Source organism: Trichosurus vulpecula, chromosome 5 (assembly GCF_011100635.1).
Source record: "Trichosurus vulpecula isolate mTriVul1 chromosome 5, mTriVul1.pri, whole genome shotgun sequence".
Lineage (NCBI taxonomy): Eukaryota > Metazoa > Chordata > Mammalia > Diprotodontia > Phalangeridae > Trichosurus > Trichosurus vulpecula.
Genome location: NC_050577.1, coordinates 213273365 through 213299388, shown reverse-complemented (window position 1 = coordinate 213299388; position 26024 = coordinate 213273365). Strand labels below are relative to the sequence as shown.

General features: G+C 39.5%; 1 protein-coding gene across 1 annotated transcript in view; it reads left to right on the top strand.

Annotated features, from left to right (window-relative positions):
* The window catches only part of ANO4 (anoctamin 4), a 429862-nt gene that overhangs the window by 230362 nt on the left and 173476 nt on the right, over positions 1-26024 (top strand). Inside the window, exons 5-6 of the mRNA XM_036759990.1 lie at positions 10049-10153; positions 24674-24810. Coding sequence (XP_036615885.1) covers positions 10049-10153; positions 24674-24810 — 242 coding nt within the window. The remainder of the gene's footprint in view (positions 1-10048; positions 10154-24673; positions 24811-26024) is intronic.

The window sequence follows — 26024 nt, the reverse complement described above, 5'->3', positions numbered from 1 at the left end:
TGATTTCTCATAAAGTCACTAGCTTCCACTTGCTCCAATCTCATTTTTAAGTTAGTATTTTCTTCAGTGGTCTTTTGGACTTCCTTTTCCATTTGGCTAATTCTGCCTTTCAAGGCATTTTTCTCCTCATTGGCTTTTTGGAGCTCTTTTGCCATTTAAGTTAGTCTAATTTTTAAAGTGCTGTTTCCTTCAATATTTTTTTCAGTATTTTTTTGGGTCTCCTTTAGCAAGTCATTGACTTATTTTTCATGGTTTTCTTGCATCATTCTCATTTCTCGTCCCAATTTTTCCTCCACTTCTCTAACTTGCTTTTCCAACTCCTTTTGGAGCTCTTCCATGGCCTGAGACCAGTTCATGTTTTTCTTGGAGGCTTTTGTTGTAGGCTCTTTGACTTTGTTGACTTCTTCTGGCTGTATATTTTGTTCTTCTTTGTCACAAAAGAAAGATTCCAAAGTCTGAGACTGAATCTGAGTGCGTTTTCGCTGCCTGGCCATGTTCCCGGCCAACTTACTTGATCCTTGAGTTTTTTTGTCGGGGTATGACTGCTTGTAGAGCAAAGAGTACTTTGTTCCAACTTGAGGGGATGTGCCGTTGATTTCAGAGCTCTTTCTATACAGCCAGCTCTGCCACACCAGCACTCCTTCTTCCTCAAGAACCACCAACCTGGACCTGATGCAAATCTTCAGCAGGCTCTGCACTCCTGCTCTGATCTGCCACTTAATTCCTCCCACCAGGTGGGCCTGGAGCCGGAAGTAACTGCAGCTGTAGTTCTGTAGCTGCACCTCCCCCGCTGCCCCTGGGGCAGTGGCTGAACCGCAACCTCTGTCCCCTGCAGCTTTTCCCACTAACCGTTTCTGTTGTCTTTGGTGTTTGTGGGTGGAGAAGTCTGGTAACTGCCACAGCTCACTGATTCAGGGCACTAAGGCATGTTCTGCCTAGCTCCCTGTCTGGTTGGTCCTGCCACTGCCCACACTGAGCTCTGCTCCCCTCCACTCCGTGTGTAATAGACCTCATCCAGCGACCATCCAGGCTGTCCTAGGCTGGATCCCTGCTTCCCTCTGCTATTTTGTGGGTTCTGCAGTTCTAGAATTTGTTCAGAGCCATTTTTATAGGTTTTTGGAGGGACGTGGTGGGGAGCTCACGGAAGTCCATGCTTTCCAGTCTCCATCTTGGCGTGTTTTTATCTTGGCTTCCAGGTAATCCAATAATTCTTAAATTATCTCTCCTGGATCTGTTTTCCAAGTCAGTTATTTTCCCAATGAGACATTTTACTTTTTATTCAATTTTTTTCATTCTTTAGATTTTAGCTGATTCTTGATGTCTCACAGATCATTACCTTCTACTCGTTCAATTCTAATTTTTAAGGAATTATTTTCTTCAATTAGCTTTTGTACTTCCCTTTCCAATCAGCTAATTCTACTTTTAAAGGGTTTTCTTTCTTCAGTGGATTTTTTTTTTCATTTGGTCAGTTCTGTTTTTTTAAGGAGTTGTGGTCTTCAGTCAATTTTTGCGCTTTCTTTGCCATGCTGTTGACTCTCTCTTATATACCTCTCATTTCTTTTCCCAGTTTTTCTTCTACCTCTCTTACTTGATTTTTAAAATCCTTTTCGAGCTCTCCCAAGAGGAATTTTTGGGCTTCAGACAAATTCATATTTACCTTTGGGGCTTAATATGTGGGCATTATGACATTGCTGTTCTCTTCCTAGTGTGTTTTGATCTTCTCTGGTACATAGTAGCTTTCTATGGTCAGGGCTTTTTTCTGTTTTTTACTTATTTTTCAGCCTATTTCGTGACTTTTAAAGTTGAACTCTGCCCCTGGGTCACAAGGGACATTGTCCCAAGCTTTTTACACTGTGGCCCACTGACTTTTCACAGCCAGGCCTCAGGTGCTTGTGGCTCTCCCGCTGTGCTGGAGTGGATGGCCTAGTCACACCTGTTTGTGCCAGGGTTCCAGGGCTTACAATTTGCCTTCTGTTTTGGAGACCTCACAGCTGGCTTGCTGAGCCAGGACCGAGGTGCCTCAGTTGCTGATCTGTGCTGTGTCTAAGAGCCTCCTGTTGGTTTGCCTGGATACCGTCTGTTCTGGGCTGTGCTCCACTTTTACCCAAGTGAGACATACCTTTTACTGAAGTCCTTCTAAGTTATCTTAAGCTAAAAAATTGTTTTGCTCCATCTTTTTGTAGGTTCTGTCACTCCAGAATCTGTTTAGGGGTTCGATTTAAAGTTGTTTCTGAGGGAAATTGTGAAGAGTGCAGGCAACTTCCTGGCTTCTCTCTGCCATCTTGGCTCTACCCTCAACAAGTATTTATTAAGCACCTGCTATGTGCTGGACACTCTGCTAAGTGTTCTGAATACCACAAAAGGCACAAAACAGAACCTGTGCTCAAGGGGGTCACAGTCTAATAGGGAAACAACAGGCAAACAACTCTGTACAGACAGGACATATACAGGATAAATTGGAAATAATCAACAGAGGGGAAGGCACTAGCACTAATAAAGATTTGCTAAAGTTCAAAGTGTCAGCTAGGTGGAGCAGTAGATAGAACACTGGGCTTGGACTCAGGAAGCATTAATCTTCATGAGTTCTAATCCAGCTTCACACACTTAATAGTTGTGTGACCCTAGGCAAGTCACTTAACCCTATTTGCCTCAGTTTCTTATCTGGAAAATGAGCTAGAGAAGGAAATGGCAAACCTCTCCTGTATCTCTGGCAAGAACAACCCAAATGAGGTCATGAAAACTTGGACACAATCAAAATGACTGAAGAACAGCAAAGGGTTCAAAGAGACAGAAGCTACTTCACAAATGTTTGAATACCCCCCAGTGACCAAGAACTCATTACCTTACATATCAGACTCTTTTTCAGAAAACTCTGATTGTTAAAGTCTTCCTTCTATTGAGTCAAAATCTGCCTGCATTCACTGTTCTCATCTCTTCCTCTGGGGCTATGCACAATAAGTCTAATCTCTTCCAACTGCCAGCTCTTCAAATATTTGAAATTGCTACCTCTCTCCCAAGTCTCCTTTTCTCCAGGCTACATGGATTAAGTTCCTGTCCTCAAATTACTTTGCTTTGAATTTCCTCACTATACCGATTGCCAGGCAATGAACTTATTCCATCTAATTTGCCAATGCCCCTCTCAAAATGTGATGACAAAACTGGATGCAATTTTCCATATGTGGTCTGACCCAGTCAGAGTAGAGTGAGACATTCACCCTATGTGATTCAGGAACTATGAAAAAAACACCTAAAAGCAGATTAGCTTTTGTGGCAGTCAGTTTATACTGTTAGTGCATATTGAGCTTATAATTTTATTAACTTTCCAAGGACTTTTTCCACACAGATTCCTATCCACCCCACCCCTATTTGTACTTGTAGATTTGGGTAAAGATGCCTTCTCAAGTCAACAAGCATTTATTAAGTGCTTACTATTTGCCAGGTACTGTGCTGGGTTCTGGGGGTACAGAGAAAGACAAAGCTAGTACCTGCCCACAAGGAGCGTACATTCTAATGGAGGAGATGGTCTATAAAGAAATAGGTACAACAAGTGAACTCTCAGAGCCAAGATGGCGGCTGAAAAGCAGGGACTAGCATGAGCTCCCCGCCGAGTCCCTCCAAAAACTTATAAAAAATGGCTCTGAACCAATTCTAGAACTGCAGAACCCACAAAATAGCAGAGGGAAGCAGGGCTCCAGCCCAGGACAGCCTGGATGGTCTCTGGGTGAGGTCTATCCTGCACGGAGCTGGAAGTGGAGGGGAGCGGAGCGGAGCAGAGCAGACCCCAGTGTGGGCGGCACATACCAACCAAACAAGGAGCCTGGCAGAGCATGCCCTAGCGCCCTGAATCAGTGAGCTGCAGCAGTTACCAGACTTCTCAACCCACAAACACCAAAGACAACAGATAAGGTTAGTGGGAAAAGCTGCGGGAGTGGAAGGAGTTCTCGGTTAGGCTACCACCCCGGGGGCAGCGGAGGTGGGGCAGCTACAGAAGTACAACTGCAGTTGCTTCTGGCCCCAGGCCCACCTGGTGAGAGGAATTAAGTGGTGGATCAGAGCAGGAGTGCAGAGCCTGCTGAAGATCTAAGTCCTGTCCGGGTTGGGGGTTCTTGGGGAAGGAGGAATGCTGGTGTGGCAGAGCTGGTACATCCCCCCAAGCATGGAACATAGAACTCTTCAGTTTACAAGCAGTCATACCCCGCTGAAAAACTCAAAGGTCAAGTAAGTTGGCTGGGAACATGTCCAGGCAGCGAAAACACACCCAGATTCAGTCTCAGACTTTGGAATATTACTTTGGTGACAAAGAAGACCAAAACATACAGCCAGAAGAAGTCAACAAAGTCAAAGAGCCTACAACAAAAGCCTCCAAGGAAAACATGAACTGGTCCCAGGCCATGGAAGAGCTCAAAAAGGATTTGGAAAAGCAAGTTAGAGAAGTAGAGGAAAAATTAGGAAGAGAAATGAGAAGGATGTGAGAAAACAATGAAAAACAAGTCAATGGCTTGCTAAAGGAGACCCCCAAAAATGCTGAAAAATACACTGAAGAAAACAACACCTTAAAAAATAGACTAACTCAAATGGCAAAAGAGCTCCAAAAAGCCAATGAGGAGAAGAATGCCTTGAAAGGCAAAATTAGCCAAATGGAAATGGAGGTCCAAAAGACCACTGAAGAAAATACTAACTTAAAAATGAGATTGGAACAATGAAAGCTAGTGACTTTATGAGAAATCAAGATATTATAAAACAGAACCAAAGGAATGAAAAAATGGAACACAATGTAAAATATCTCATTGGAAAAACCACTGACCTTGAAAATAGATCCAGGAGAGAGAATTTAAAAATTATTGGACTACCTGAAAGCCATGATCAAAAAAAAGAGCCTGGATATCCTCTTTCAAGAAATTATCAAGGAGAACTGCCTGGATATTCTACAGCCACAGAGCAAAATAGAAATTGAAAGAATCCACCGATCGCCTCTTCAAATAGATCGCAAAAAGAAATCTCCTAGGAATATTGTTGCCAAATTCCTGATCTCCCAGATCAAGGAGAAAATACTGCAAGCAGCCAGAAAGAAACAATTTGAGTATTGTGGAAACACAATCAGAATAATCCAAGATCTAGCAGTTTCTACATTAAGAGATCAAAGGGCTTGGAATACGATATTCCGGAGGTCAATGGAGCTAGGATTAAAACCAAGAATCACCTACCCAGCAAAACTGAGTATCATGCTCCAAGGCAAAATATGAATTTTCAATAAAATAGAGGTCTTTCAAGTTCTCACAGTGAAAAGACCAGAGCTGAATAGAAAATCTGACTTTCAAACACAAGAATCAAGAGAAGCATGAAAAGGTAATCAAGAAAAAGAACAAGAAAAAGAAATTACAAGGGACTTACTAAAGTTGAACTGTTTTGTTTACATTCCTACATGGAAAGATGATGTGTATGATTCATGAGACCTCAGTATTAGGGTAGCTGAAGGGAATATGCATATATATATATATATACACACATATATATGTATATATATATATATTTATGTATTTATATGTGAGTATGTATGTATATATGTATGTGTATATATATAGAGAGAAAGAGAGCAGGCACAGGGTGAGTTGAAGGTGAAGGGAAGATATCTAAAAGAAATAAAATCAAATTAAGGGGTGAGAGAGGAATATATTGAGAGAGGGAGAAAGGGAGAGATAGAATGGGGTAAATTATCTCGCATAAAAGTGGCAAGAAAAAGCAGTTCTGTAGGAAGGGAAGAGAAGTCAGGTGAGGGGGAATGAGTGAATCTTGCTCTCATCAGATTTGACCTGTGGAGGGAATACCATACATACTCAATTGGGTAACTTACCCCACAGGAAAAAAGTTCAAAGAAGATAAAAAGGGGGGGATGATAGAAGGGAGGGCAGATTGGGGTGGAGGTAATCAAAAACAAACACTTTCAAAAGGGGACAGGGTCAAGGGAGAAAATTCAATAAAGGGGGATAGGTTAGGAAGGAGCAAAATATAGTAAGTCTTTCATAACATGAGTATTGTGGAAGGGTTATATAACGATACGCATGTGGCCTATGTTGAATTGCTTGACTTCTTAGGGAGGGTGGGTAGGAAGGGAAGAGGGGAGAGAATTTGGAACTCAAAGTTTTTAAAAACAGATGTTCAAAAAGAAAAAAAAAAGTTTTTGCCTGCAACTAGAAAATAAGATACACAGACAATGGGGCGTAGAAATTTATCTTGCCCTACAAGAAAGAAAGGGAAAAGGGGATGGGAGGGGAGTGGGGTGACAGAAGGGAGGGCTGACTGGGGAACAGGGCAACCAGAATATATACCATCTTGGAGTGAGGGGGGAGGGTAGAAATGGGGAGAAAATTTGTAATTCAAACTCTTGTGAAAATCAATGCTGAAAACTAAATATATTAAATAAAAAAAGGAAAAAAAGAAATAGGTACATATCAGCTTTATAAAATAGAATCTCAAAGGGGAAGGCACTAGCGGGGCAGGGGGAGGGGTGGCTCAGGGAGAGGGACTTGGAAAGGTCTCTTTCAGAAGAAGAGATTTAAGCTGAATGTTTAAGAAAACCAATGAAGCTAAGTGGCAAAGGTGAGGAGAAAAAGCATTTTAGTCATGGGGGACAGACATGAGAGATAGAGTGTCATGTGTGAGGAAGAGCAAGGAGGCTAATGTGCTTTGATCACAAAGTTAGTGGAAAGGACTTAATGTAAAAAGCCTGAAAAGAGGTTGTGAAGATCTTTAAATGCCAGAGGACTTGACACTTGACCATAGAGGTCACAGGAAGGTTATTGAGTATTAGTATGAGTATTGAGAAGGTTATCTGGAGTTATTGAGTATGGTTGTAGGGGAATGGAGGACAACCTTGACATTTATCCAGATTCAATTTCATCTTATTAGATTTAGCCTGTTGAAATCTTTCTGGAAACTGACTTTGCCATCCAGTTCATTAACCATCCCTCCCAATTTTGTGTCATTTGCTAATTTGATAAGCATTGCATCTCTGTCTTCATCCACGTTATTTTTTTTAAATGTTGGTCAGCACAACGAAGGACAGATACCTGGGTCACTCCATGAGAGATTTCCCTTAAGTTAGCTATATTCTAACACTTGGCAGGGTAACAAGGGAGTTACTATCATTTAATCAGTCCTGAAGCCATGCCATTATACTATCATCTGACCTTCATCTTTCAAATTTATAGATTGAATTGTATAATTAAGTGCATTTTGAAATCAGTCTAAATATCCGTTTATGGCTAGACAAATTTTTAAATGACCCTTCTGCCTAGATAATGGGCATATGTGTTATTTCAAAAGTTTGATTTATTTTCTTTTAAAAAATATTCAATTTCTATTAATTTGGAATGGAGGTACTCTGAAAGAGAAGCACCAAATGGTTGTTTAATGAAAGCAACCTACTTTTCTCTCACTTCTCTCACTTTGGGGAGAGCAAATGCTGAAAACCCAATATTTTTAAAAATAAATTCATGTTCAGCTTATTTATGCTTAATACAATCAGCTTAAGTAAGTGAAGTAGGAATTTTCCTGAGCATCTTCCAGCAAGATTTCTCACTGGGAAGCATAAAGGTCACTTAACCTCTCTGGAAACGCAGCTTCACACGGAGCGGCAAGCAGGATTATTCTGTGCCAACAGCAGCCAGCAGCTGTTAGTCTGGGCTTCAGTGATGACTACCTAATTAGGAAGTCTAAAGAAGGGCTGGCTTTAAAACAAGGAGGCTAAATGCAAAGATGTTATCTGTGAGGACATTCACCCGTTCATTCCCAATGCCAAATATTTCTTATTTCAGCCCTGGAGTTTGGCCATGCTAGGTCACTGACCCAGCAGAAATCTCTCATCTGTCACTTTCAGTAGTTCTGGAAGCACTTTTACAATATCAAATCTGCTTCCTGTGAAAATTTTTTCTCTTGCTTATCTTAGATTCTAGAAATCACATGATAAGGGAAAAAATGGTTGGATCCCATTTTAAACCAGACCTATCAGGCAAGCATATAGTAAGGGTCTGAATAAAAGTCTTGTGGCATTGGAATGGTATACTTTATTTCCTTTACTACACAAACAAGGAGTTTGGATTTCATCAGGGTAAGGAACTCCTGGTGTGAGAACTCTTCTCACCAACCCATATCCAGTAAACATCGATGGCTCAGGAGATAAATCTTATAGGGTTGCTTAAGAAACAGAGATGGAGCAAGTTCTCCAGAATTACACAACTAGTAAGTGTCAGAGGTGGAGTTTGAACCCAGGTCTTCTGACTATATGCCCACCACAATCCTCACTGCGCCAGGCTGCCTTCATCTCCTTTGTTACATATGGTTAAATATTGAAGTAATCCTATATAAAGTCAACAATAAGTTATATGGTCTTGATTCCCAGACTTTTGCTGCAACAGCTAAATGCATGTATTCACTAATGCTGTGTGTTTAGGCTGGAGGAGAGGATAATACATTTTTAGCAGGAAGAGACCTCAGAGACTATCTAGTGCAACTTTCTCATTTTATGGATGAGAAAACTGAGGCCCAGGGAGTTTGTCATTTGTTAAGTTACACGGGTGATAAGAAGTAGTGGCAGTTTTCTTTTATGTGGGTCTCCTGACTTCAAAGTTAGTATTCTTTCCACTGATCCATCTTGCCTCTCCACAAAAATTCAGGAGAAACTGATGGTTGTCTTCCAGTATCCAAAAAGCATGTGTAATGGAAGAGGGAGAGAGGACCAAGTATTGTTTTCTCTTTCTTGACCCGAGTGATGGCGTTTTTGGAATTAGCCTCCATTCTGCAAAAAAAAAAAAGAAAAGAAAAGATAGCAGTCCTGTCAATCCCCTATTTTGTCTTCCTTTACCCCAGTTCTTGAGTGAAGATACCCCCAAAATGGTCTATCCTCTTATGGAATCCTGATGCTATCAACAGACTAGCATATTGTATGACTCTGGATTTTCTTCTTGTCTCTGGGGAATTATTTGTATTGAGAAGTCCATTTGCATGTGCAGGTGATGCTTCTTCATGCCTTGGCTTGTAGCAACATACAGAATAAAGCCTTTTACTGACTTGAATGCTAAATTATATTGAAGTGAGTATTCATGCCACAACATATACAATAATGACCAGACCATTTCTGGTTGGCTCTAAAGAGCAAAATTAGTACCATTGGCTAGAAATATTAACAAAACAAATTTAGGTTCATAGATTTAAAGCTAGAAGGATCCTTATAAAGGTAATATCCTCCTCATTTTCCAGATGAAGAAACTGAGGCACAGAGGACCCTGAGTCTTGCCCAGGGTCACCCAGCTAATAAGAATCTGATCTCAATTCTTGTCGAATCTGCATCTGGTACCCTATCTACTATGCCATTCTGTCTCCGAGCTAAGTGTAAGGAAAAACAAACTGACAATTACAGCTGTCCCTAAAGTGGAACTGGCTGCCTCAGGAGGAAGTGGCTTCTTACTCACTAGAGTTATTCAAGTAGAATTACTTGGAATCTTGGAAAGGAGATGCTTTTAAAGTACAAGTGGTACTAAATGGCTTCCGAGGTCCTTTCCAACTCTGAAATTCTGCGATTCATACAATTTGGATCGATTTTTGTTTGGTTTTATTTTTACAGTTATTGAATCGCTAAAAACAAAGAAGTTGCTGTTCAGTAATTAAGTGCTGATCGCTTCTTCAGCACCAGTAATCCCTGACTGCCTTATAAACACCTTGTAGGAACACCAACCTGCTGTATTCACTGCCATAGGAAATTACCAAGCAGTGTAATAAATGAGTTCGTAAAGTGGGTGGCCTAGGGATTAAATCATAGCTACATTTTCACGATAGGAAGACAATTTTTCACCTTAGCCTCAATGAAAATAAATGTCCTGTCAATTTAAAAAGGGAAGAAAAGAACGTCACCTCTTAGAAAGAGAGGGCCCTTGGCATTGGAACCTAGCTCACTGCTTTTTTTTTAATTGACTCTGCTTCTCTTTGGAGTCCAAATGCTCTCTTGGGCTCTCTGTGGAACTGCAAACTCCATGCATATTTTTCATTTCTTTAGAAGGCCGGGTGGATTTGCAAGGTTACCCACTGGATATGCCAATGCAGACTGATGGCCCAAAGAGTGACGTGGACTTTTCAGAAATTCTTAATGCAATACAAGAAAGTAAGTTTTGCTCACATTTTAAATTGATTAGTAAAGTGCAACCCAGAGCAAAATGCTGAAATGGACTGATAACTTTGAAAATAGAGATAGGGCACTTGAATAAGTGATGGCCAGATGCCCCAAAAGAAAGAAGAGAATACAAAGGATAATCGCATTATAACAGAAAGGTGGTTGGTGAAATGGGTAATTTACTTATGAAATTGAATGATTTCTAATCATTTAGAGTCTCTGGATTTTCTTTAAGTTTGTTTGGAAAAACTTTAACAGAGCCCTCAGCCTCTTGAGTGGGCTCCAGATATCTGAGCAGTGGAATAACTAGGATATATACCTTTTGTATGGTGAACTCCCTGGGTTATTGTTCTGTTTTGTTTTGGGGGGAGGGGACCTTGCCTGTGATGTTTTTGGTATAGGAAATTCCCAATGAGAAAGTTCTCTGTACTCATGCATAATGGTGCCTATTCTGCAATTTTTCATCTTAGAAATTTGCCAAGGTCCCTGAGAAGTTATTAAGCATCTTTCCCAGGGTCACAGAACCCATGTGTTAGAGGCAGTACCTGTATCCAGATCTTCTTGATTCTAACAATAGTTCTGTTTATAATAATAATAATAAATATACATATGAATATATTTTATATATTATACATATATATATATAAATTTTAAAAATAAAAAATAATGAAAATGAATAATAAAAAATAGCATTTATATAGCACCTACTGTGTGCCAGGGGGTTATTCATTCAGCAAACACCAACCAAATACTAACATGAATTGTGCTGGGTTACCAGGAGAGGTAGGGAAAGAGACCAACTGGTAATTTTATTGGTGTTAGGAGCTCCTAACACAAGTCAACACCTTCTCTACAACTTACAGACTTAGAGAATTAGAAAGATCATTAAGCTTACAGAACTTAAAGTCTAGTGGAGAAAGACAAGACATTGACCAATCAACAAGCCTTTATTCAGTGCTTCCTGTATGTAAGGCTTCAGACCAGACACTGGGGTCGCAGAGACAGTGAATGAAACCATCCCTACTCACCAGGAGTTAACATTCATGTATGTAGATGAAAGTTATGAGACGTAGGATCATAGTATCATAAATTTGGAGTTAAGGGACATTAAAGCCATGTAAACTATCCTACCCTTTCCAGCTTGGCAGATCAGCATCCTGGGGCCCAAAGAATTGCAATACCTCTTTCTACTGCATCCTGTTGCCTTCTGTGGTAATGAGGGATTAAATTAAGGTTCCGTTTTTTTTTAAAAGGAGAAAATTGGTAAGATTTAGTGACAAACATGCTGCATTCTATATCTATGTTGTTTTTTAAAGCATTTAATAGCTATTTATTGATGGCATGGCATTTGTCCTCAGAACACCCCCTTGTAACTTAGGAATAATCCTTATTTCCATTTTTCAGGTGAAACCACTGAACTCAGAAAGATAAATGGACATACCCAAAATTGCCCCTAAAATCATTGCAAAGTCAGGGCTAGGATCTAGGTTTCCTATCTCCTTGTTGTTTTCTCCCATGAAATCCCATCACATAGAATTTTAATGACATACTGTTGAACAAAGTTAATCTTATAATAGAGAGGAAAAGTTCTCAGAAGAGGGCAGTGAATGTTTCCACCAAAGAATAACTATTCCACAGTGTTCCAGTTAGGGTGGTCCTATTGTCTTGGGTTGATTTGTACAAGAGAAATTGAATTTTCCCCCAAAAGATAATCTAGCTTGAATTAATAGTAATTTGAAGAAAAATAGCTTCTTTGTGAGTGCTTTTAAGAGATAATGTGATTTTCTGGTTTAATTTGAAAGATGATGAATTACCTATTGTTATTTAAACTATTGTCCATATGTTTCTTAAATTTTCCATCAGAAATAAAAATAGGACTCATTTTCAGGTGTTTAAGAATATAAATGCAAAACTTGGGGTGGGGACAGGATAAAGCTTTAGTCAATTATGGGCATTATGCATTTTACATCAATTAATCATAATTATAGGCATTATTTTTCTAAGTTACTTTGAGATGAGAGGGGTCAAGACATGTCTGTATTTCTCCATTGTGGGTTTCGGATATAAGAATGTGCAGTTCTTGTGGAGGAGAGGGTTAATGTTTTTTTTTTTGGTTTGGTTGGTTTTTATTGTGTTTTACCAGTACATCGGGTATGTGTTATGAGTGTCAAAGAGGGGGTGAGGTGTATAGGGAAAGACACACATCACCTAGACCTGTGGTTTCTGTTTTCCATAATTACAGGTTGGCAGCTGTCCTAATGATGTAGTCTATTCTAAAAGACTTGACCGGAGCCCCCCTAAGTTTGAGCGATTTGCCCCAGGTTTTACATCTACTACACCATAACCTGAATTTGTGCTTGGGTTTCCTCCTTTTTTCCACTGTCCCTCCCTAGCACTGAGTGTTTCATATTTCATATTAGATAGTTATAGAAGAGGGAAGCAGCCTGACTCAGTGGTTAAAATATTGAACTTGAATTGTGAAAAACAGGGTTTCACAGAAAAAACCTTTGACAAAATACAACACCCATTCCTATTAAAAACACTTGAAAGCATAGGAATAAATGGAGCCTTCCTTAAAATTATAAATAGCACCTACCTAAAACCATCAACAAGCATTATTTGTAATGGGGATAAGCTAGATGCATTCCCAATAAGATCGGGGTAAAACAAGGATGTCCATTATCACCCCTACTATTCAATTTGGTACTAGAAATGTTAGCTGTAGCAATAAGAGAAGAAAAAGAAATTGAAGGAATTAGAATAGGAAAAGAAGAAGCTAAATTATCACTTTTTGCAGATGACATGATGATTTATTTAGAGAATCCTAGAGAATCAAGTAAAAAACTACTTGAAATAATAAACAACTTTATCAAAGTTGCAGGATATAAAATAAACCCATACAAATCCTCAGCATTCCTATACATTACTAACAAAGCCCAACAGCAAGAGATAGAAAGAGAAATTCCATTCAAAGTTACTGTAGATACTATAAAATATTTGGGAGTCTATCTGCCAAGACAAACCCAGGGCCTATATGAACATAATTATGAAACGCTTTTCATGCAAATAAAGTCAGATCTAAATAAATGGAAAAATATCAGTTGCTCATGGTTAGGATGAGCTAATATAATAAAAATGACAATTTTACCTAAATTAATCTATCTATTCAGTGCCATACCAATTGAACTACCAAAAAATTATTTTACAAAGCTGGATAAAATAATAACAAAATTCATCTGAAAGAACAAGCGGTCTAGAATATCTAAGGTATTAATGAAAAGAAATGCTAGAGAAGGTGGCCTAGTTATACCAGATATTAAACTGTATTATAGAGCAGCAGTCATCAAAACTACCTGGTACTGGCTAAGAAACAGAGCTGTGGATCAGTGGAATAGGATAGGTACACAAAATGGAGAAGTCAACGACTATAGCAGTCTACTCTTTGATAAACCGAAAGAGGCCAGCTTCTGGGCTAAGAATTCACTATTTCACAAAAACTGCTGGGAAAATTGGAAAATGGTAGGGCAGAAACTGGGCATAGACCAATATCTTGTACCATATACCAAAATAAAGTCAAAATGGGTTCATAATTTAGGAGTAAAGGCTGATACTATAAGTAATTTGGGAGAGCAAGGAATAGTTTATTTATCAGATCTATGGTAAAGAAAAGAATTCATGACCCAACAAGAGATAGAGACCATTACAAAATGCAAAATGGATAATTTTGATTATGTTAAATTGAAATGTTTTTGTACAGAAAAAGCCAATGCAACAAGGATTAGGAGGGAAGCAGAAAATTGGGAGAAAATCTTTACAACTAGTGTCTCTGATAAAGGCCTCATTTCTAAAATATACAGGGAACTGAGCCAAATATATACAAGTCATTCCCCAATTGAGAAATGGTCAAAGGATATGAATAGGCAGTTTTCAGAGGAAGAAATTAAAGGTATCTGTAGGCATATGAAAAATGCTCTGAATCACCACTGATTAGAGAAATGCAAATCAAAACAACTCTTAAATACCACATCTCTCCTGTCAGACTGGCTAAAATAACAAAACAGGAAAATGATAAATGCTGGAGAGGATATGGGAAAATTGGAATATTGTTACATTGCTGGTGGAGTTGTGAGCTGATCCAGCCATTTTGGAGAGTAATTTGAAACTACGCCCAAAGGGTCATAAAAATGTTCATACCCTTTGACCCAGCAATACCACTTCTAGGGTTGTATCCCAAAGAAATCACACAAGTGGAAAAAGGACCTATATGTACAAAAATATTTATAGTGGCTCTTTTTGTGGTAGCCAAGAACTGGAAATCAAAGGGATGCCTATCAATTGGGGAATGGCCGAACAAGCTGTGGTATATGAAGGTAATGGAATACTATTGTGTTATAAGAAATGGGGATGATATGGACTTCATAACAACCTGGAAAAACCTACACAACATAATGCTGAGTGAGCGGAGCAGAGCCAGGAGAACTTTATACACAACCACAGATATATGGATTCTGTGAAGACCAACCCTGACAGACTTCGCTCTTCTCAGCAACACAAGGTACAAAGACAACTCCAAAGGACTCACGGTGGAGAATGCTATCTACATCCAGAGAAAGAACTATGAAGTAAGAATGCAGATTGAGGCACACTTCATGCTAGCCTTCCCCCCCGCCCTTTTTTTTCTTTTTCTCTCTTTTGTTTTTGTTTTTGGGTTGGTTTTTTTTTTTTGGTCCTGTTTCTTCTTTCGTGTGATTCATTTCATTGGTCACAGTTCTTCTCCATAAAAAAAGAAAAAAAGAAAAAAAAAAGAAAAACATGGTTTCCTGTTAGACAGGGATATATATTCATGCACCTTCCAAAAAGTTAGTGCAGAACATCGCGCCTGGTTTTCTATGGTAAAAAAGGAGAGGATTAAAGATATGTGTTCAGACAAGAGTTACTAGGTCACCATGAGTCAAGAGTGTGACATGGAAAACAAGAAGTCAGTACAATTTTAGCCTACCCTAATAGACACATAGGGCCATAAGGTGGCTCAGTGGATAGAGCACCAGACCTGAAGTCAGAGAGACCTGAGTTCAAATCCAGCCTCAGACACTTACTAGTTCTGGGTCCCTGGGCAAATCACTTAACCCTATTTGCCTCAGTTTCCTCCTCTGTAAAATGAGCTGGAGAAGGAAATGGGATACCACTCTAGTAGATTTGCCAAGAGAGCCCCAAATGGGGTCACCAAGAGTTGGACAAGACTGAAAATGACTGAACATAATAGACATATGATATCTGGGACAGAGGAGGTAGTCATCCTCTCTTGGTCAGAACACTATTTTCAATTCCTGGTAGCACATTTAGGAAAGACCTTGACAAGCTGAAGTACATCCTACAGAGGGAACCTACAATGGTGATAGCTCTCAAATCAATGCCATATGAGGATTAGGTAGAGGAACTGGGGGATGTATAATGGAATAGAAAAAGCTCAGGGTAGCAAAACTCAGCTAGTGTTTTCAAAGAACTTTGCACATAGTAAATGCTTAAGTCATTTTCTAGATGGCACAGTTGGATTTGAAATTAGGAAGATGTCAATTCAAGTCTCACCTCAGATATTTACTATCTTTACGATCCCAGGCAAGTCATTTAACCTCAGTTTCCACATCGGTAAAATTGTCTACCTCATTGTCAAATAAGATATCATTGGAAGTGCTTGAAGCACTATGTAAATGCCAGCATCATTGAATGACTATATGAACAGCTATCATGTGAAAGTCATGTAAATCCTATTGTGCTGTATGAAATGAAGAAAAAGAGGGTTACAAAAAGGGATGGGTTGGCTTGCAAAATGAAGAGAGTAAAACCAGGAGACCAATTTATACAGTCACATCAATACTATAAAAACAATTTTGAAAGAAAAGAACTCTGCTCAATGAAATCGTTAACCATGATTCTGGGGAACTGATAAAGAAGAACATTGCTCACCCTATGACAGAAAGAGAATGGACTAACACGCAAAACAAGAAATGCATTTTTGGATGTGACCAGCATGAAAATTTGTTTTCCATGTCTGTGTTATGTATTACAGGTCTTCCTTCCTTCCTTCCTTCCTTCCTTTCTTTTTCTTTCTCTTTTTTTCTCTGTTTCGATCTATTTTCCTTCCTTCTTTTTTCTTTCTTTTCAGTGGGTGAGAAGAGGAAAAATAAAAATGCTTGTTAATTTTTTAAAGCATTTAGACATGTTCTAATTGGGCTCCATAGACACATTGAGAGGCAGAACTAGGAGAAAGAAGTTAAAAAGAGGAAGATTTTGGAGAGACTTCCGGGGGTGGAGCCAAGAAGGAGGCTGGAAAGCAGGGACTTGCCAGAGCTCCCCACCACATCCCTCCAAAAACCTATAAAAATGGCTCTGAACAAATTCTAGAACTGCATAACCCACAAAATAGCAGAGGGAAGCAGGGATCTAGCCTAGGACAGCCTGGATGGTCGCTGGATGAGGTCACGCACGGAGTGGAGGGGAGCAGAGCTCAGCGTGGGTGGCAGCAGGACCAACCAGTCCAGGAGCCGGGTAGGACAGGCCATAGCACTCTGAATCAGTGAGCTGTGGCAGTTACCAGACTTCTCCACCCACAAACACCAAACACAACAGAGAAGGTTAATGGGAAAAGCTGCAAGGGACAGAGTTCGGGTTTCAGCCACCACCCCAGGGGCAGCGGGGGAGGTGCAGCTACAGAACTACAGCTGCAGTTACTTCCGGCCCCAGGCCCACCTGGTGGGAGGAATTAAGTGGCAGATCAGAGCAGGAGTGCAGAGCCTGCTGAAGATTTGCATCAGGTCCGGGTTGGTGGTTCTTGAGGAAGGAGGAATGCTGGTGTGGCAGAGCTGGCTGTATAGAAAGAGCTCTGAAATCAACGGCACATCCCCTCAAGTTGGAACAAAGTACTCTTTGCTCTACAAGCAGTCATACCCCGATGAAAAACTCAAGGGTCAAGTAAGTTGGCTGGGAACATGGCCAGGCAGCGAAAACACACCCAGATTCAGTCTCAGACTTTGGAATCCTTCTTTGGTGACAAAGAAGACCAATACATATGGCCTGAAGAAGTCAACAAAGTGCAAGAGCCTACAGCAAAAGCCTCCAAGAAAAACATGAACTGGTCTCAGGCCATGGAAGAGCTCAAAAAGGAGTTGGAAAAGCAAGTTAGAGAAGTAGAGGAAAAATTGGAAAGAGTTTTAAAAATGAGATTGGAGCAAGTGGAAGCTAGTGACTTGATGAGAAATCAAGATATTATAAAACAGAACCAAAGGAATGAAAAAATGGAAGACAATGTGAAATATCTCAATTTAAAAAAAAGAGGTAGATTTTGGCTCAGTATGTAGAAAAACTTCCCAACAATCAGGGCCATGTCTGGGGTAGTGAGTTTTCACTGAGGTAGCAGATTTTCACACAAGTTGGCTAATTCTCTGTCAAGCATGAGTATGGAGGAGATTCCTGCTCATGAATAGGTTGGAGCAAGTACCCTATTCAGATACCATCCTATTCTTGAGTTTCTCTGGTTTTATAAAAATTAATGAGCCATCTAGTTGGTAAGAGGAATGAGATCCTGGATTCAGAGCCAAGAAGAATGGAATTCAAATCCTGAATCAGACTTTTATTGGCTGTTTGAGCCTGGACAGGTTATTTAATTTCTCTGTGCCTCAGTTTCATCATAGATAAAATGGGGGGGGTGGACTAGAAGCCCTCTAAGGTCCCTTCCAAAGCTCAAAATATTATTATATGAATTAGCATCTCATAAGCATAGCTAAATCAGACAGCTTTTACTCCTGGAAATACATACATATACACACATACATATTACATACACACACATGTATACGCAAATGTGTATGTATATATATAGGTATATACACATAAATGTATGTATACAAGTATGTATATGTGCATACGTGCATATGTGGCTATATATATTTATATACACCTATTCTGCATGTAATATCTATGTAAAGTAGCTTCATTATGTCCGTTATTATCTGCAGTAACCTGAGATCTGTCCAATCCTAAGAATTGAAATATAGCAAATGAAACTTTTATGAGCATACCCTACACTTGCTCCCATCAGGATTTCATTACCTTGGCCAGATCACTAAGGTTACCATTGTGTATCCATTCCATGGTCTCTAATCAACATCATGCACACTCCTCATTGTTGAAATAGGAAAAGACTGGCAATTCATTGAAATTATCTTAAAAGAATTGGAATACATTAAAGAAATGTATGACTTTTATGCAAAAGAAAAAGCAGAAGCTCTGGAGTCTTTTAAGTAATTTTCCATGGCTGAATGAACAAGATGATGTATTGGATAACCCCCCAAATCATGGCCTCATGTTATGGTGCCATTCATTTGGGCTTTATATTTCTTATTCTTGGTTTGTATTTTCAGCAAGACAAATTTTCTCCCTTTCTCAAAGGAGATGTTGCCTAATGTTAACCATCGAGTTGTTGGCTCATTAACCATTTGGCGTACTTGCTACCCACAGTCTGTTGGATCAGGAAAAGACTGGCCATTTTGTCATGGCAGAGCTCGTAATTCACCCATTTAGGAGGAAAGTTAGCAATTCAAGTCGGTTCCACAAGTATTTGGCAAATACCTGCTATGGGCCAGCCATTATGCTGGGCATTGAGGATACAAAAATAAAGAAGCAGACAGTCCCTGCCCTCATGGAGCTTCCTTCTTCCTGGGGGGAAAACAACATATACACAAATAAATGTGTACAAAATACATACATGCACATAACACACATATGTAGGTGGGTCCACATGCATGTGTGCCTATATAAATTTGCATATTCACTTATGTATATTATGTAGAGTGGCTTCATTATGTCCCTTGTTATCTAAGCAACCTGAAGATCTCTCTAATCCTAAGACTAGAACTACAGCAATATTCATAGGCCCAAGAGTCCAGAGCTAGAAGGAACCTCAAAGGCCATCTAATCCAACCTTATTGCACACACGATAAGGCTAAAGCTTCAAGAAAGTGAAGTGGCTTGTCTAACGTCTTTTTTTCTGAAAAAAAAAATACTTCAATCCAGGTTGTCCTTATTCCGAGACTAGTCTTCTATCCATTGCACCACTATCTATGCATCAGATGATGTTATCAGGGAGCTGACAGTCAAATCATAAATACAGAGATTTAGAGCTGGAAGTTTCCTTAGAAGCCTTGAAGTTTGGCTCTCTCATTTTACAGATGAGGGAAACTGAGGCCCAGGTGGCTTGCCCATTACCGAGGCATTAACTGACAGACCTGGGATTCCAGGCCAGTTTGTCTGACTCCACAGATGACAATAATTCCTTTGCCTCCCCTCTGATTCCAAAGCCAACAGGACACTGCTATTAGCCATTCTTCTCTCTCTTTTTTAGTCTCTCTTATTCTCTGAGTAAGGAAAATGAGGAAACTGAGATAGAAAAAATGAAGAGACTTGCCATGGGTCTCACAGCCAAGAGTCCAGGAGAGATTTGAATCCAGGTCTTCTGACTTCCAGTCCAGTACCTTAACCACTAATCATTCTGCTAGTAAATTAATTTTTCCGTTAGTTTAACTAATAAGCTATGTAGGAATGGAACAGGTTCCCTTGGAAGGCAGAGTTCTGCCCTCCCTGGAGGCCATCACTGAGAGGTGGAATGACCACTTGTTGTTCTGTTACAGTGGGGATTCCTTTTGTGTAGGAGGTGATCTTGATGCAGGGGAGGGGAAGGGTGTTAGAAATATTTAACAACCAGCTCTCTGGGGGCTGGGAATGTAAGCAGGAAACTTTTAAATTTAATCTTATTGTTGACATTTTCTTCATCACTTCCTACATCTTGGCAATCAGGAAAACAATATATCAAGCCCTGGTTGATGGTATTTGCTTATTTCTGAGGTATAAATATGCTCACACTGAAATTTTAACAACCAACTTTCAGTAGCTGGTAGGAATTGGCTCCAGTATACCTCTGTCCAGATGGCTGCGTAGGTCCCTTCCAACTCTGAAACGCTGTGATTCTTTGACTGAGAGTACCTGCCCCAGCTGGTCTGGCCAGACTCCCACTCTTGATCCCTCCCCACCAGAGCTGTCTTTTTTAACACCTTTGTTTCAGTGTGACAAAAAGCAAATATGCTAGCACAATGGAACTTAGGTGTCTTAGATGGACTGCTTTCTCTGACTGTATTGTCAGTCTTGAGTTAGTCCTAAGAGAAATGCAATATCTTCCTCATTTAAAGAATCTCAGAACAGCACTCTCCTGGTCAGAGTAGAACTATTAAGCCTTTATTTGCTTAAGAGGAGAAATGATTGAGAGGTGCTGTGTTGTCAAGAAAGCCCACTTTGTACAGCTATATTCCCCCTTCTTCCCCTCTCCATACTCCCACTCCTGTCCCTCCTCTTCATCTTCCTGCTCCTGCTGATAGCTGTTATTTAGGTAGCACCTTAAAGTTGGCATCATACTTCCCATGTGTTACCTTATTTGATCCTCTCAACAGGCCTGGGAGATAAGGTCTGTTTTTTACTATCCCCATTTTACAGACAAGGAAACATAGGTTGAGAGGATAAGATGCCTTACCCAGGGCCAACAGCTAGTAAGGGTCTTCATTTAGGTCTTGCTGACTCCCAAGTCCAGTGCTCTATGTGTTGCACTGACCAGATGCCTTTCCCCAGAAGAAATGGGAATTTTCGTATCTGGAGATACCGGGCTCATAACTTGGAAGCTGAAGCTCCATAAATTGGAATCAAGAGTTATTGTAATTTCCAAGAATCACAGGAATGCAGAATTGGAGGGGACTCAGAGGACACATACCTCATCAAGTATTTCTAACAAGAAGTCATCCAAACTTTGCTTAAATAAGGAGGAAGCCACCAACCTCTGTTGCAGCCCATTCCACAAGTCTGGTTATTAAGGAGTTCTCTCTTACAATGAGTAATCTGCATCTTTTAACCACTTTTCCCAATTTTGTGCTCTGAGGCCAACCAGAGTGAATCTCATGCCTATACCACACAACCAACTAAGTAGAAGGAAGCATCACATTCCTCCTGAATCTTTTCTTCCCCAAGCTGAACATCCCAGTCCTTTCAACTGGTCATTATATATCATGAAAACCCTTTGATATTTTAATTGTCCTTTGGGTACTGTCTAGCTTATTGGTGTGTTCCCTAAAACTAAAGTGAAAAAAACCCAAAACACACCTTGTAGCTAATGGATCCCCATCAGAAGCACAATGGATGTAACTACAATGGAAAACATTGGTCCTCTGCAGAAGGGTCACCAAACCCTTGTCACCTGTCTTCCATTGGTCCACATGTTCTACAAAGCCATGTTGAATAGACAGCACAACAATTATACTCTCAGTTAAAGCTATTAGGAAGATGTCAGACAACAACAATGTTACAAAGTCTTTTATCCCCTAGAAACGATTTTCATGAGCACTCAAATGGCACCCCACCCCGATAATGACATTCTGACACTAGCGGTGGGGCATGACAGAGAAGTGAAGGACCTTTGTCTCGTTTCCTTTTCAAATCAGATGGCTGTATATTTAAAATAGAGGGCCCAGTTAAAAGCCATCAAAATTGCAACTTCATGCTTCATGGGTCTTAGCTTAGCTCAGAATATACAGAGTACCCAAGCAGTTTCTCCAGTGTAGGAAGATGATGAGCAGCCTTGCTTCTTCATCCCACAGAATATTTTTATTTATCCGTGATTTCTGAAACAAACATTTCATCTTGGGTGTATGCTACATAGCTTTCCTTTTTTTGTATTTCAAATTTATGGTAAAATTTTCATTTGTTCTCACTTAGCTTTTAATAAGAATTAATTGAAATATTCTGATATTTGTTGAGAGAGAGTAAGGAAAGAAGAAGGGAAGGAATGAAGAGAGGGAGGGAAGGAAGGAGGAAGACAACACTTATTAATTCCTTTGTTCCAGGAACTATGCAAAATGAAGAAAATACAAATACATGAGACAGTCCCTACTCTCGAGAATTTTTTATTTTAATTCATTGTTATTGAGTCATGTCTGATCCTCTGTGACCCCATTTGGGGTTTTCTTGGCAAAGATAATGGAGTAGGTTGCCATTTCCTTTTCTAGCTCATTTTAGAGATGAGAAAATTGAGGCAAGCAGGATTAAGTGACTTGCCTAGAGTCATACAGCCAACGTCTGAGGTGTGAAGTTGAGTCTTCTTGACTTCAGGCTGCTTGCTATCCACTGCACCACCTACCTGCCCCTTGCATTTTAATAGAGGAAGATATAACATATAGGGGAGTAGGAGGTTGGAAAGAGTGTTTTTGGTCTGGGAAGTCACAAGGATGTCGAGCAGCAGTTGAAATATATTTATTAGTATTTGTTCATTTTATATTTATCTTGTATGTACTGATATGTGTCCTTACTGTTTCCGCTTTCAGAAGATAATTTCCTTGGGAATAGACATTGTTTCATTCTTTGTACTTATATCCCCATTATAGCACTTGGAACATTTAAAAATATGGTTGATTGACTGAGAGCTCAGTGGGCAAGTGCATAAAGGATATACTTAAAAATAAATGGGATGTGAACACAAAAGCTCTCAATATTCCAGTGGGCCAGTGAGTTCATCTGTTTAGACATTTTCTCCAACATGAAGATAGCAACCCATCCATACCTACTCATCTCATGCAATTGTCCACATCATCCCATAAGGTGGCCACAAGAAAATCGCAAATGGTACCAGTGAAAACATTTTTTTAAAAAAATAAAGAAATGAACTTTGATTTAACTATTCCTTTCTCGCTTATATAAAGTATCCTCATATGATGAGATCTTTGCCTCTAGGTCTCCTTAAGGGCTATCTCCTTGCTTGAGATATTCAAGAGGAGGCCTGATGGTTTCTTGTGAAGTGAATTCTGCACCAAATTGGGCACCACCACCACCAGATCCCATCATTCTCAAAGATCTTAAAACCACATCTGGATGATCACTGGAACCAACAAGTCTTTATGTCTACAATGGAACAACAATGGGTCCTGTCAAAACCATTTCTCATTCTGTTGTCTAAATCGAGTACATTATTTATGTTCAGGAATTGCCTTTTCATGGCTAAGTGCACACACAGGGAAATACAAGTCTAGTGTTTTTCCTCCCCCCTTTTTAAGATTCAAAACTGAGCCCATGTCTGCACCAATAGAATTCTTGGATAACTTATGTGCATTTTTTAGAGATTTTGCTCTGTCCTTAAAATGGATTCTTAAATTTGTTTTGTGTCCTTGACCTCCCTTGCAGTCTAGTGAAGCCTATGGATGCCTCAGAATAATATTTTTAAATAATTAAAGAAAATGCTCAATCTTAGTTAAAAGTTAGTGAAAATAAAGATGTAATTTTTTTCTCACATCCAAGTTTACAGACAACTTGAGAGTCCTCACATCCCAGGTTAGTTAAGAACCTCTGATCAAAAAGTGATTTGGCCTAAGTGAATACTTACTTGTCAGTGTAGGTCAATGGTATCAATAGAAACAGGGGCCATTAAACCATTCACAAGGATCCCTGCAGACAAATGTTGACTTAGAAAACCATATATTAACATTATCTATGTCTTGCTGTATTTTTTATTTTGTTAAATATTTCCCAATTTCATTTTAATCTGGTTTGGCCGCACAGGGAGTGTTGTGGCCCCTGTGTTTCTGCCTGTGTGTTTAACATCTCTGACATCCCTAATGAAACTCATGATTGATGGGGTCCAGGTTTAGTGATGCTATTCTTCCTGCTTCATCTCACACCTTCATTGTTGCAGGTTTCATTCTGTTTTCTTTCTGATAAAATGGTGCCTGATTTCCCAGTCACCCCACATTGATGAAGCACTTACTCTGTGTCAAGCACTATGCTATGTTCTTGGGAGTCAGAGACAGTAAAAGAGATAATCCCTGCACTCAAAAGGCTTGTTTTTACTAGGGGAGGTATTATGTTCAGAGATAAATAAATATAAAATATATGAAAAATAAATACAAGGTAAGTGAGGAGAGGATGGCAACTGAGAGAATCAGGAAAGGTCTTTGGAAGGGGTAGAACCTGAGCTGAGTCTTAAAGGACATCAGAGAACCAAGAGGTGTATGTGGGAGGTGAAAGTATTCCAGCTTTGAGAGACGACCTGTGTAAGCACATGGAGGTGGGAGAAGGAATGGCACATATGGAGGAGATCAAATTGGTCTGTTTGACTGGAACTTTGAGTGCATGAAGGGAAGCAATGTATAATCAGCCTGGGAAAATAGACTGGAGTCAAATACAGAAGGGGTTCAAGTGATGAATAGAGGAATTCATATTTTTCCTAGAGGTAATAGGGAATCACCAAAAATGTCTCTGTTTTATTTGAGGATACTTCTGAAAACTTCCCTGGATACATAGGGCTAAGATTCTATGACACCCTCGTATCTATAATTGATGGGGAAAATATTTTTCAATTGTCTTTGTAAATCCTATTGATTTTTTTAAAAAATGGATGCCTGAATTGATTTATCTTTATTTTCCTTTCAGTGGCCAAGGATGTCAACATTTTTTTTGATGAATTAGAAGCTGTCAATAGTCCTTGCAAAGATGATGATTCCCTCCTTCACCCTGGCAACTTGACCAGTACTTCAGATGATGCAAGTAGATTGGAAGCAGTGGGAGAGGTAAGACTTAGTGCAGATATAAAGTATAATTCTTGCCATAATGCACAGCAGCACATGCTACCTTCTGAATCCTCAGCAAAAGGTGAAAATATATTTTCCTAGTACTCAGTATATGCTGTGCCTATGGGCTACTGATCAATTAGAACTTCTAGGATGAATGTTGAATTCATTTGAGAGTAGAGAATGTTTTATTTGTGAATTAGAATCCTTCTTTCATTCTAATTGACACCTTTTCCTTCCTTTTTTTAACCTTACTGTCGTGTCCAAATATATACACTTCCCCCTTCCCTCACTACCAACTCTGAAGCCACTCTTGTTATAAAGAAAAATAGGTGAGATTGACAAGGCATCTGTGACTGACAGCATTTATTAATTTCTGCACCTGTCACCCGCCTCCAATACAAAGAGGTGGCATGTGTCCTTTATAGCCCTTGTTCTCTGGAACAAAGGTTATTTATTGTAATGAACCTGAATTCATTTGCTTTCTTGATGTGGTTTCTGTGACCGTCATTATAGCCATTTTTTTCTCTTGGTTTTGCGTACTTTGCTCTGGATCAGTTCATGCAAGTCTTCCCACGTGTCTCTGAATTGTTGACAATAACAGCAATATTCATTATTTCTTATAGTGCCATAATGTTCCTTTACCTTCACATATCACAATTGGTCCAGCCATTCCCCAATAGATAAACATTTACTCTTTTTCTAGTTACATGTTTTTGCTATCTCAAAGAGTGCCAGATGAGTATTTTCTTTTATATGGGTACCTTTCTGTCATTGGTCTTCTTGAGATATATGCCTAACAATGTAGTCAGTTGATCAAAAGGTATGAACGACTGGTCCATTTTCTTGCATAATTCCAAATTGTTTTCCAGAAGGGTCATGAATAAATTCACAATTTCACCAAGTATATTAGTGGTTTTTGATTTAAAAATTGTTTATTTTCTTTCCTTCTGTAATTTGTAGACTAGGTATGATCTTGAAAACATTTGTTTGGTGACTATTTTTCAAAAAGTAAATGCACAAACGCCTTCCCAGGCAACCATTCAACCAGTTATGGAGAGGCAGGGTACTATAATGGATGGAGAACTGGATTTAGAGTCAAAAAACCTGAGTTCATGTTCTGGGCTTGCCAGTCAATTACTTAACCTGTGAACAAGCATTTATTAAGTGCTTGCTGTATGCCATACACTCTTAGTGCTGGGGACACAACAATG